At 40.8% G+C, this 13,707-nt stretch overlaps 1 protein-coding gene across 1 annotated transcript; it reads left to right on the forward strand.

Moving 5' to 3' along the window:
- The first annotated feature begins 5,871 nt into the window (after positions 1-5,871).
- LOC129755674 (uncharacterized) lies at positions 5,872-12,951 on the forward strand. The gene is made up of 6 exons (XM_055752292.1): positions 5,872-6,379; positions 7,498-7,619; positions 7,719-7,840; positions 11,773-12,122; positions 12,198-12,415; positions 12,470-12,951. Exons 1-6 carry the CDS (start codon positions 6,131-6,133, stop codon positions 12,717-12,719), a joined length of 1,311 nt encoding a protein of 436 aa, XP_055608267.1. The 5' UTR covers positions 5,872-6,130; the 3' UTR covers positions 12,720-12,951.
- Positions 12,952-13,707: the final 756 nt, after the last annotated feature.

Genomic DNA, 13,707 nt, shown 5'->3' on the forward strand with positions numbered 1-13,707 from the left:
ATCATGGTGTAACCAATTATATCCAATGTGTTTGAGTTCAAATCTTCCGTTAAATGCGTTTCAACTAGGGCAATAATTTTCGGCTTCAGTTCTTGAACAACTACACCTATGAAAAACAACTATCTGCTTTGCCGACGACATTGATACAGTCTGCAGATCATCTGCGGCGGTGGAGGAGATCTACCGCCAACTGAAACGCGAAGCAGAAAGGCTGTCGCCGACCGTGGCCTAGAGGATAACATTTAAGTCTTCTAAGCCAGAGATCATGAGATCGAGTCTCGGTCACGGCATACATAGTACTCTTTCTGTGGGCTGGTGGTGTAGTAAGGTGCTAGCCATTGTTTTCTTGAAGGATGTACGCTTTAGTCTTAAGTAAAATTGAGATCTCTTCAAAGAAACATGAAGTTTCACTGAGATCCTATATGTGTGTGTTCGTTTTTCAAATTGGTAAAATTAAAAGGATCGGGTTGATGATTAATACGTCCAAAACGAAATACATGCTGACCTGCGGATCCGAGACCGACCGAACCCGCTTGTTCAGTAATAACAAGGTGACGATCGACGGCAACGAGCTGGAGATAGTCGAAGAATTCGTCTATCTTGGCTCACTGGTGATCGCAGACAGTGACACCAGGCGTGAGATCCGGCGGCGAATGATCAACGGAAGTCGTGCCTACTACGGACTTCACAAGCAACTGCGGTCGAGAAGACTTAGAGTTCGCACGAAGTGTAACTTGTACATGACACTCATTAGACCGGTTGTTCTCTTCGGACACGAGGCATGAATATTGCTCGAGGAGGAGTATGCGAGCGACGAGTGTTGAATGCCATCTTTGGTGGCGTGCAGGAGAACGGAGTGTAGAGGCGAAGGATAAACCACGAGCACGCGTGACTCCAGGGCTAACCCAGTATCTAGAAGGTGGTGAAGGCTGGCCGGATACGCTGGGAGGACATGTTGCGAGAATGCCTGACGACTGTCTTGCAAATCATTATACGAATGACAGGATAGGCCTTCAAACGTCTCAGCTAAACATCATTGGTACCCGCTTGAAAGTTATTCGATAGGTGAAACCAACTCCGGAATCCACTTCTGGTTGATCGGCTTTACACCCACTTATCTCCAGAACTGCCAGCTTCGCCGTACCGCGCTTCAACCTTCCGCTGTTGGTTTTTACCCATGAATCCTTCTATCACCGGCCATGATCAATGCATCCACTAAGTATTCTAATCCAAAGTTTCTGATTGCCACCATCGACGATGTAAACCAAATCACCAACTTTCAATGGATCCGATTCTCCAAGCCACTTTGTACGTTGATTCATATTCCTTTATCCATCGCTTCCGCATATTGTAGGCCAATAGTTGTGATCGCTGGAATAAATTTCGAAGTGTTTCGGCTTCATGAGGAAAGTGTTTAATCGTGCCTGACTCGTTTGGAGATGCGCCCCGGAGAAAGTTGTTTCGAATGAGTGAGAGTCCCTCGGCGGTATCTGGTTAGACACTAGTCAGTGGATGTTTTTCATGTATTCGGCTTCTACAATCGAGGTAACTTTTTTACTTCGTCTAATATGAAAAGGGCATATTTGGACGGAACGAACTAGCCTTTCCCACGCTCCACCCATATGGAGCAAACCAGACGAAAAAAAAAACGCACTCTCTTTCATTGGACAAGCTGATCTGAGAAATTTTGCCATCCATGAAGGTATCAATACCATTCAATGCTGAAATGTCGGAAATAAATTCATCGGCTTCTATAATGTCAATTAGAGGATCTACACTTACGAAGAAATTGATGTTGTCGAAAATGTATCATCGCCATCATAGCATGAAGAATCATTATTGGGATCCAAAAAACTGTTCACAGTTTCTTTATCATTCGAAATTTCAATCTGACCGTCTTATTCTTGAACGGTGTTCAATTGGTATCAGTCACTGTCGTCTTCGTTGAGTTCGTTTAAGTCAATACGCTTAACATTTGTAACCGTTTGGTACAATCTAACTATTTGTGACTTCGCCACAAAATCCTACCACTCCTGTACTCCGTTGAGAGTAATACCACAGTAGATCCAATTCCTCTTTCCTAAACGCCTAAATGCAGGCACTTTTCTCTGAGGGATATCCATGGGCGTCGGGTTTAGGCAGGGTTCATGCCGGGGAAGTGTGATCACCCGGAGAGCGAACACACCCGCGTAAAAATTACATTCTCCTTCGTATGTGTGTCGGTCAAATGTAACGTAGATTTTTGCACATGCGGGGCTAGTTCTTTCTGCTTGTGACCGTTTCAGAGAACGGAAGTGCGCGTCGTTATAAGTTCGTTCGAATTGTGAAAATTGTGTTGAAAATGTTTTAAAAGTATTTTTCATATTTACAGATAAAAAGTAGCCAAGTAAAAGTGGCTTACATCGGTTAAAAAAAACTAGTTAAAATCTTATAAGCTAAATGTTAAAAGTAGTACGGTTAGTAGAAGTTATGTTTGTTAAAAATTGTAAAACTTATTGAATGTATATATCAAATAGATTAAAAAAGTGGTTAAAAACACAAAAAACCACATTCAGTGTGAAACCGAAGTCGACGGAACGCAACATTAAAAAGGTAAATTGTAAAACGAGAAACAAACAAAAATATAAATTGTAAACCACGTGTAAACTAAAAGACGTCACAGATATATGCTATAACCCATTTGGCAGGTCCAAGAGGGCCTTTTTTGTGTTTCCACCAAATTTGCTCAACAGCACGACGCAGCTGACACCAAAGCGGGCAGAAAAGAAGCGGTCGGAAAGCCAAATCCGACGGACCATCGAGCCTACCAAGAAGCACGTCCCCTCGTGGTGAAAAACCTAACTACGCCGGTGACATCTTGGAGAGGATCGTGGGCTCTTCCGGGACGCCGGTAAAGAGCCTGTGATACCCTAAGCGGTGCTGTTACAATCAGCCGTCCCACCTTGGCCTACAAGTACTCGACCAAAATCAGCCGTAAAACACAACAAGGTTCAGCGGAAGGCGAAATTTCGATCGGCTGGCCAAAAGTATTAGAACCGCAAGTATAAATCCATGTGACGTCATGAGGGAACCAAATTTGTGAATAAACACCCCCCAAATAATGTAATACACATTAGGATTTCTGTTCTTTATGGGAGAATTTTTGATCCACTTACACCATTTGCTCGGTAACGTTACTGGCTGAAATCCGCCCCCAAGACTTCACTCTTGAACGGTCCAGGTTGGGACTTGCTAGCTCCGAATTATCTTGATTTATTAAAGATTTTGACCCGGTTGATAGCATGCGAGGTACCACCCGATACGTCCCTGTCTAACTTGGTTCTTTTTGGATATCCCTTCTGTGAGTTCCCCGGAGGAAAGTGTCTCGGGTTGAAAAGAAAGCAATCTTGCATACGATCCTGAGTTCCATCATAATTTCTTTTCCCATGTTCCCCACCCACTGAGTGTAGCAGCTGTCAAGTTACACATTGTCGTCAAATTCATCAGGGCGAGTAATAACATTTTGCATCAGCTTCTGTCGATAATTTGATTTAATCATATGGATAATGTTCTGATCCATCGGCTAAAGGAATACTGTGGTATTTAAAGGTAAACAAAAATTGTTGAAATTGAACCATCGACAGTTTAAAGTTCCTCAGCATTGCATTGTTGCAATAGCATAAACTCATGTTATAAGGCTATGATCATTTAGTATCCGGGCAGTTACAAACGTGTGTATTTTAAAAACTATTCATTTGATCGAAAAACTTTCCATGAAGGAAATGAAGGTGTTAATATGACATTAAAACTAAAAATATAAAAAAAAATATTTATCAATGATTTCAAGAAATACTCTTACTTTTTCATAAAGTCTCTTTTTTATCTTTGCACACTTTTTTCAGTCATGTTTTGATTTATTTTTTTTACCACAGAACCAAAACCTTTGCAAAATCATGATATTTTACACAAACTCACCTGGAAAAAGCAATTGGAATCTGGTTGGAACCTTTTCATGAGTTGGTATCTCGAAGAAATTGATCTCTTAAATCTGGTTTTAACATTTTTTTTTTGTCCATCAGAACACATCTGTCATATTGCGTAAAAACCGGATGCACAGATTGCGATCTTTGGATCTGATCATTTAAGTTATTTACTTAGTGTCTACTAGTCAGGCAAAACTTTTTGCCTCTGCCGGAAATGGATTTTTTGCATTATGTAGGGAGTCTTCATTCAGTTATCCCAAATAACCATAAACTTTTCACCATATTTAAGATCAAGAGTTGCACTCCGATAGTTGATTTGAACTTCGTGTGGATCCTAGAGTGGCTCCTTATACTTAATAACCATTTGGTACGAAAATGAATCAGAAAAAATCAACAGTTATGAGCTTTCGAGTCAACAAAGAAGAATATTCGAGGCACAAAATGCGCAAAAGGAGCAAATTTGTGCAAAATTATTTTTATCATGTCTTTTTGCATAGTAAATATCTCATACACACGTTAACTTAAAAATCAATCAAAAATAGGCAAGATAGTCCTTTTCATAACCAACACAACGCTACTAAATTTTTGTATATCCGAGCTCTATTAACGCAGCATTATTTTGGTGATATAATGTGCCCGGATACTAAATGATCATAGCCTTACAGCCACTTGGGATTTCCGTCCGTTGGTTTGTTGTTCAAGGATTCCTTCATTCTGTTGTGGTATGAGCCTACTTGGTTGAATGATTCAACTGAATCAAAGCAATCGAAAGATTTCTTTTAATTCAACCACGGTAAATGAAAAGTTCATATACCAGTATTTCGATAGCAACTTACTACCTTCTTCAGTGAACGTTTTCGATTGATTGATTCACTGAAGAAGGTAGTAAGTTGCTATCGAAATACTGGTATATGAACTTTTCATTTACCGTGGTTGAATTAAAAGGAATCTTTCAATTGCTTTGATTCAGATTCCTTCATTCTCTCAGGATGCATTTCATGTTTCTTAGTGAATAAGACCTTAACCTTCAACGATCTTCAACAGGTATCAGTATGTACTTTCTACCCAATGTGGTGGAAAGAGAGGTGATGAGAAAGAAACGTTGTAAAAGTAGAAGTAAAGTTTTTTCTTCGTAAACATAGTTACCATGACAGAAGTGACGTCACTACCGACCATTTTCGCGACGCATTTTGCCTAGGATAAATGAAGCTCCCTGACAACGACGCGTCGCGACGCAGGGCTTGTTTATGTTTATTTTTCTTTTTTCTCTCCGACGTGCAATAGTGTGCGTTCCTTTGCGCCACCTTAGTAAAAGTGTACCTCATTGCTTTCTACCGACCATTTAGCTTAGTCTGTAAAATAGGTATAAGTTAAGGTATAAATAGAGATATTTGTAGTTAAACGCCATACAGGTCGTGTCGTTATCATTTAGGAATAAAAAAAAAATTAAGAGCTTATTCTTTTCGACTCGATTATCAATGGGATTCGATTATCCGTTCCGAAAAAAATTGAGGTGAACGTTGAAGCGAGTCAAGCCTCCATGTTCTAAATGCTATTGAAGTTGAAAAGTGTTCAATGTTACCCCAATTGACAGTTTTCACTTGCCTAATCATTTTTGTTTACCTGAACTTTGCTTTTTTCTACTTCATATTGATGTGTACTGATTCTTGATTTATACACTAGAAAAGCGATGAACACTACCACATAAATAAAAAAAATAGATACATCTTACTTATGAACGCTCAATAAGTTCATGATAATTGCTGATTTTAAATTCCCGCATGGGTTGTTGAAAAATAAATCGAAACGTGAACCACTCTAAATTTGCAGTACCCAAAATGCGGGAGACACACCGCTTGCTGAAATCTAAATCACGTCGCGATATTCCGATTCATTCATTCTCCTGACCGGCGCATGCCCAATCGCGTGGCGCTGCGGATCTCTCGCGCTTGAATCGTTCTCTTCCCTGTTATTTTTTTTTGTTTGCTATCAGTAGCTTTCGCGCGATACCACTCGATTCGCATCAACAGATCGTCTTTATCAGCCGCAGGGCACAAAACAAATCACAGTTCGTTACCGGCAGCTCAGCAGCTTATTGCTTTCAGTAGTGTGATAACTTCCTGGTATCTTGAATTGCGGCTAATTTTATTTCTGGAAAATTAAAAATCATGGAAGACAGCATCGAAAAGGCAATTGAATTCATCAAAACTACGCTGATCCCGGGCATGGTTGAGCGAGGTGAACTTAAACTCGATGATGAGGTCAGCAATGCCGCCGATTCAGTTCAATTGGAGTCTCTGGAAGTTAAACCGCTGAAGTCCGACGGATTCTCACTGGCAGTTCCGTACAAGGCCAAGGTCACACTCGCTAGCAGCAACGCTAAAGATCGCACCCGGGAGTACCAGCTGGTCATTAAGGTAGGACACATTAACTTTTTTTTTGTAGCGAAGATTATATATCGCAGTTTGAATGAAGCGAGCGTTAGAACACCTTTGTTTGAGAGTAAAAGCATGCGCGGCGACTTTTTGATCATTGGTTGAGAGATGAATGTTATCATTTCTTTTGCGATACTTGAAAAATTGCAATTTCATTCAATGTATGATTGCATATTGCCGAGCCTGATAGTTGATAAAGACCATTGGAGTAGTTCAAATTAGCCGACTTTTGAAAATCAGACGCGCTCAATGCTAAAATAGATCCTAGGCCTAACATGAAGTATCTTACAAAGGTCTAAACTTCGAAAACGAAAGTCATAGTTACAGGTTGTAACTTACAACTTTAGAAATGCGTGTGATTATAGACTACCAAGCTTCAAAAGATTGGCAATTCTCTTTGTGAGGAGAATGTGAGAATGTGATATTTTATGAAAGAAAACGCAAATTTGAAATTTTCAACTCAAAACAAAAAAATATCAAATTCGCACTTCCGCATCATTAAAAAATATTTGTCCTGAGATCTAGTTGGGAAACAAAATGTAGAAATACTTTAGATTTCTGAAAAAAAAATTGATAAATATTCAAAGTCTTCAGAATGGGGGTAGGCTTAATAGCAGCACGTAATCCAAACATACGGGAATATTGTGCCTATAATTAGCGTGCGCAAAAACTTTTAGATAGGCTGGAACAAATAAAAATTTCTTCTTGTATCGACCACCCCCTCCCCCTTTGAAATTTCCAAAAAAAAAACATAAGGAGGGAATAAATAAAGTTTGAAGTATTCTATGTTATTTTGTATTCTTGCTTTGATTGAATTATTCGATAAAATATAACTTGACTCTTTGGTTTTGTGCAATGATATAGTATGCAATTTTGTTGCATACAAGCTTTCATGCAATTTATTCCAATTTATTTGTATTTCGCATTATATTTTTATTGCCATCCGCTTCCCCCTCACGATGGTCCAACTCCAAGTGACAAAAGCAGGATTTGAAATTTGTTCCGGCCTTATTTAAAAAAAAAATCAACTCATTATAATTGAGTAAATAACAATTTTATTCTAAATGAACTGTTACTGTCAAATTTGTTTTTTTTTGCAGATCACACCACCCTGCAGTGAGGAGATGTACGCGACCTGTCAATTCGATACCCTGTTCGAGAACGAGCTGTTGGCGTATACTGAAATTATTCCGGCCCTAGGCAAAGCGGACCTGTTCCCCAGGTAAATTATCCGAAGCTACGTATGCAATTCGGAACTCGCTAATTACGCTTTATTATAATGATGATGATGATGTGTGGCTGTTGTACAATTTTCGGGCAGGTGCTTTTACTCACACCGAAAACCTCTGGAGGCTGTGATGGTGTTGAGTGACTTTTCGGTTGATGGATGGAAAATGTCACCTATGATTGTCAATTTACCACTGGAGTATTGTCTGCTGGCGGGTGAGTGTTTTAATCCAAACATTGTTCCCATTTGAATGAAGGTTGACCGATTTTAACGAGTCTCGTCATATCGAACTTCGACGTGCATGATAAATAAATTAAGCATCGATAATGATTTCCAAAAATGAAAACCGGAAATGTGTTTAACAATTTCATTTTTTTAACAAATGTCTTTATTTAACACTTTTACATAGAAATTAGTGAATCTGTCATTCGTCTACCCTATAAATAGTCGTTTACTAGAGTTCCTCGTAGGTATCATAAACGTCAACTACCTTTTTATCCCAATCAACACAGAGAACACAAATAAAGAGCACCTACACTGATAAATCATTTTACACATTACTGTGTAAGATTTAGACATCATGGAAATGAGTAGAGCAACATTTAAAAAAAAGTGGAGAAAAAGAAACAAAATGTGTGTGTTTCACATATTATGTAAAAAGCGTTAAAAACGAGAAGATGTTCGAAAATTTCACTTTGTTTCAATTCTGGTCGTGAGATGATAGTATATCTTATTTTCAATTGTTTTAAATTTAAGACATCTACATTTTCAATTTAAATGGTTTTTATTTAAGCAAATCAGGATATGGCAAGTTGTATGGAAATTGTGGAGCTTAGGGAAATTAAGATGCAAGATATCCTAAGAAGGTGCTGGTGCTCTAAGGGGGAAATTCCGTGTGCTATTTCTCCCCGCAAGAGAAGGCGCGATCTGAAAGAAAAATAGAGCCATTGAAATACAGTAAAGTTTTCTTCAACGCTGGTATACGTACCGCGGAAAAACCGCGTAAAAAACCGTGTCATAGAATTTCCGAAAACCGCTTTAAAAACAGAGCTAAGTGCCTAAACTATGAATACAAAATTAAGAGTTGGGATCGAGGCAACCTCTGAAAGTTGAGCTACTTAGACATAAGACCTGAGACTTGCGACTTGAGACCTGAAACCTGAGACTTGAGATCTGAGATCTGAGAACTGAGACCTGAAACCTGAGACGTGATACATAAGACATGAGACGAGAAACGTGAGACGAAAAACGAGAGACGAAAGACGAGAGATGAGCGACGTTAGACGTTAGACGTGAAACGTGAGACGTGAGACGTGAGAAGTGGACGTGAGACGTGAGACGTGAGACGTGAAACGTGAGGCGTGAGACGTAAGACGTGAGACGTGAGACGTGAGACGTGAGACATGAGACGTGAGTCGTGAGACGTGAGACGTGTGACGTAAGACGTGAGACGTGAGACGTGAGACGTGAGACGTGAGACGTTAGAAGTGAGTAGTGAGACATGAGACGTGAGACATGAGGCGTGAGACATGAAACGTGAGACATGAGACGTGAAACGTGAGACGTGAGACGTGAGACGTGAAACGTGAGACGTGAGACGTGAAACGTGAAACGTGAAACGTGAGACGTGAGACGTGAGACGTGAGATGCGAGACGTGAGACGTGAGACGTGAGACGTGAGACGTGAAACGTGAGACGTGAGACGTGAGACGTGAGACGTTAGAAGTGAGTAGTGAGACATGAGACGTGAGAAATGAGACGTGAGACATGAGACGTGAAACATGAGACGTGAGACATGAAACTTGACACTTGAAACGTGAGACTTGAAACGTGAGACGTGAGAGGTGTGACGTGAGACGGGAGACGTTAGAAGTGAGTAATGAGACATGAGACGTGAGACATGAGACATGAGACATGAGACATGAGACGTGAGACGTGAGACGTGAGACGTGAGACGTGAGACGTGAGATGTAAGACATGAGACGTTAGAAGTGAGTAGTGAGACATGAGACGTGAGACATGAGACGTGAGACATGAGACGTGAGACGTGAGACGTGAGACGTGAGACGTGAGACGTGAGACGTGAGACGTGAGACGTGAGACGTGAGACGTGAGACGTGAGACGTGAGACGTGAGACGTGAGACGTGAGACGTGAGACGTGAGACGTGAGACGTGAGACGTGAGACGTGAGATGTGAGATGTGAGACGTGAGACGTGAGACGTGAGACGTGAGAGTGAGACGTGAGACGTGAGACGTGAGACGTGAGTCGTGAGGCGTGAGACGTGAGTCGTGAGACGTGAGACGTGAGACGTGAGAAGTGAGACGTGAGAAGTGAGATGTGAGACGTGAGACGTGAAACGTGAAACGTGAGACGTGAGACGTCCGGCATGAGATGTTAGAAGTGAGTAGTGAGACATGAGACGTGAGACATAGGACGTGAGACATGAGACGTGAGACGTGAGAAGTGAGACATGAGACGTGAGACGTGAGACGTGAAACGTGAGACGTGTGACGTGAGACGTGAAACGTAAGACGTGAGATGTGAGACGTGAGACGTGAGACGTGAGACATGAGATGTGAAACGTGAGACGTGTGACGTGAGACGTGAGACGTAAGAAGTGAGACGTGAGACGTGAGAAGTGAGACGTGAGAAGTGAGACATGAGACGTGAGACGTCAGACGTGAGACGTCAGACGTGAGACGTCAGACGTGAGACGTCAGACGTGAGACGTCAGACATGAGACGTCAGACGTGAGACGTCAGACGTGTGACGTCAGACGTGAGACGTCAGACGTGAGACGTGAGACGTGAGACGTGAGACGTGAGACGTGAGACGTGAGACGTGAGACGTGAGACGTGAGACGTGAGACGTGAGACGTGAGACGTGAGACGTGAGACGTGAGACGTGAGACGTGAGACGTGAGACGTGAGACGTGAGACGTGAGACGTGAGACGTGAGACGTGAGACGTGAGACGTGAGACGTGAGACGTGAGACGTGAGACGTGAGACGTGACAACTGATAAATGTTCAGATAATAAGTGAGACGTGAGAAGTGAAATATGAGCGCCTCACGTCTCTTTTCTCACGGCTTTTTTCAGCGAACACACACACACACACAGGATCTCAATGAAATTTCTTGTTTCTTGGAAAAGAACTTCTTTCCTTTTCAGGTCTCACTTCTCACTTCTTTCTTCTCACTTGTCACTTCTCACTTCTTACTTCTTACGTCTCGCTTCAGATCTCTGGTCTCAGGTCTCAAGCCTAAGGTCTAAGGTCTCAGGTCTCAAGTCTCAGGTCTTAGGACTCATAATGTCAGGTTTCAGATATCAGGTCTTAGGTCTCAGGTCTCAACCCTCAAGTCTCAGTTTTCAGGTCTTAGGTCTCAGGTCTCAGGTTGTTTTCCGCTTAGTCCAAAATTACTTTTTGTCTTCCGACAAGTTAGGGGCTATCTCTAGTTTAAGGATTTCTTCAGTGTTGTCAAATTTTGTTTACGGACATTCGTACAATTTTTCATATTTTTTTTTTACATAAACTGGGTTTCGGTCACCGTTCCTTTTATCTTCTCGATTTTCGGTTGATTTTTCTCGGTGATTTTAAAATAACTTCCATTTAGTTTACGTTTCGGTTTACTTTATTAAAAATTTTTCAACCATCTTCAGAAACTAAAGCTATTATACGCCTGCTGGGGCAATCAAATTTTAATTTTCGCAGTCACTGTTGTTGCTGCTGCTGCCGCTAAGTAGTAGCGTCGACAGTTAGCGGCAGCAGCAGCAACAACAGTGACTGCGAAAATTAAAATTTGATTGCCCCAGCAGGCGTATAATAGCTTTAGTTTCTGAAGATGGTTGAAAAATTTTTAATAAAGTAAACCGAAACGTAAACTAAATGGAAGTTATTTTAAAATCACCGAGAAAAATCAACCGAAAATCGAGAAGATATTTTTTTTTTAACATCAAGCCGTTAGCGTTGTCCAATCAATATGAAACTTTGTCCAGTTTGTTATCTTGATAAAAGCATCAATATTAGGAAGTTGGAGCAGTGAAACTTTCGCTTTCCAAAGCTTTCATAGCTAAGGACCACCCTACTGTACTTACACACATATTAAAAAAAAAAAAATAGTGTTTTAATTTTACAATCATTTCAGCTCGCGAGCTGGGTCGATTCCACGGCGAATGCTACGGGTTGAAAGAAAATCATCCGGATAAATTCCAGAGCATAATAAGCCGATTCAAAGAGGCTCGGTATGGAGCCGAGGTGGTGGACATGGGTTGGAACACTGTGATGAAAGTCGCCGCAGATCGTGCAATTGATGCGGTTCGTAAGAGTACAGAATTCGGAGGAGTTCCGGAAACGTATTTGGAACAACTGCATAAGCTGTTGCATGATTCCTGGAGCTTACAAAGGAAATGTGTCGTTGCGAGGGAACCTTTGGCAGTGATTTGTCATGGTGATTATCTAAGAAACAATATGGCTTTCCAGTTTGAAGATCATCAGGTGAATTGTTTGGATAGTTTCATACTTTCAGGCGTTTTGAGAGTTTGAAATTGTATTTTTGTTTTTTTTTTTTAGAATCCAGAGAATCCAACCAAAGTAATGATGTTCGACTTCCAAACTCTCCGCTACGCTTCGCCGATGATTGACTTTGCAGTTTTTATCGCCAATTCTACCGGCTGTGATGTTCGTAACAGCCATTTTGATACCATTTTCAAAACCTACCACAATGAACTGGTGAATACGTTAGCTTTTTCGTTGAACATTGGTTCCAAAGATTTGCCATCACATTACAGGTAATTAGGTTATACAAAATATTTTTAATATTCACCAAAAATTTAAATTTTCAGCTACGAATCATTCCTGCGAGAGTACGCTCGATATTCCATCTTCGGGTTGGCAATTGCTGCGAGTTTTCTGATGATCCTGCATGAACCGATCGACTCTTTTATGGAGATGGAAAGTTGGCCGGAAGAGAAGACCATCGCTGATACCTTGACTCGAGGAGGCGCCAAACTAGACAGAGAGTTCGCAGCGCTCATCTATGAAATGTATACCCTCCAGACGAAACTGGGAATTCAACTTGACGAAATATTTTGAAATTGTTATGATTGGCGTTACTCATATCGTACAGTTTTTTTTTCTAGTGTGACAAGAGCTGGAGAGATATTGGACAAAAAGCGAATCTTGTTATTTTCATTCCAGTAAATTTTGATTTTTTTTTATTGATATATGGTTCTGATGAGATTAGTTGAATGGGCGTCCTTGGAAAAATTAGTTTCCACGGCGTAGAACATTTTTCAGTATCAATTAATAAATAATTAAAACATTCCGTAAAGTCTTTACATTTTAAGATTGAAAACTCCACGCAACAGTTAATGGTCACATTTTTACCCTATATAATGGCACAATTTTGAAAAATCGATGATTGAAACAGTCGATTGTTGAAATTGATATGAAAACAATGCTATCTCTATTTTACAGAAAAGGCAATCGAAAATGCCGGTAATCGGTAAAGTGGCCTCGAGTGCCCTAATTACTTGCTCTTCTTCGTTCGAGTTGAGTTTCCCTGGAAAGCAAGCTTTCGATACATACCCATTAAGATGGCAAGAAAGCAAAAAGTCCCGTTCAAAACAATGAGTACGGATTTTCGAGTTCGAAGCAATAATTAATAGTTTATGCAGCGCGAAAGGGATGAAAAAGTTGGATTTTTTTTCGCTCTTGCCCCGTGTTCCCGCTTTCAAACTCTCGGAGCTACTAACGAAGATAGTTTTGCATAGTCTTGTTCCGCGAAATATCACTAGGTCATGCTGCGCTGTGCTTCGCTGTGTTCCCAGGGGAGGAAAACTGCAAAGTATCTACTATCATTTCAACCGAACGGAAGGAAGGAAAAAACATACTGGCAGCAGCAACTGCATAGCACTTGGAAACTTTGGCAGGTCATATTTTTTAATTAGAATTTACCAGCTGAGCGACCCCGAAGTTGCACTTTTGATTTTGATTCGAGATGTGGAAAGATCGGTAATACTTGCTATTGGGTGAAAATAGCTTCAAACTCTCATTTCGCTAAGTGAGAAAGAGCGGATTA

The sequence above is a fragment of the Uranotaenia lowii genome, chromosome 3, assembly GCF_029784155.1.
Source record: "Uranotaenia lowii strain MFRU-FL chromosome 3, ASM2978415v1, whole genome shotgun sequence".
In the NCBI taxonomy this organism is placed as follows: Eukaryota; Metazoa; Arthropoda; class Insecta; order Diptera; family Culicidae; genus Uranotaenia; species Uranotaenia lowii.

Bases quoted from the DNA above. Each gene is read 5' to 3' on its own strand.
- LOC129755674 (XM_055752292.1), top strand. From the start codon at position 6,131: ATGGAAGACAGCATCGAAAAGGCAATTGAATTCATCAAAACTACGCTG. The intron at 6,380-7,497 runs GTAGGACACATT...TTTTTTTTGCAG, and splicing joins AGTACCAGCTGGTCATTAAG to ATCACACCACCCTGCAGTGA. The intron at 7,620-7,718 runs GTAAATTATCCG...ATTTTCGGGCAG, and splicing joins AAAGCGGACCTGTTCCCCAG to GTGCTTTTACTCACACCGAA.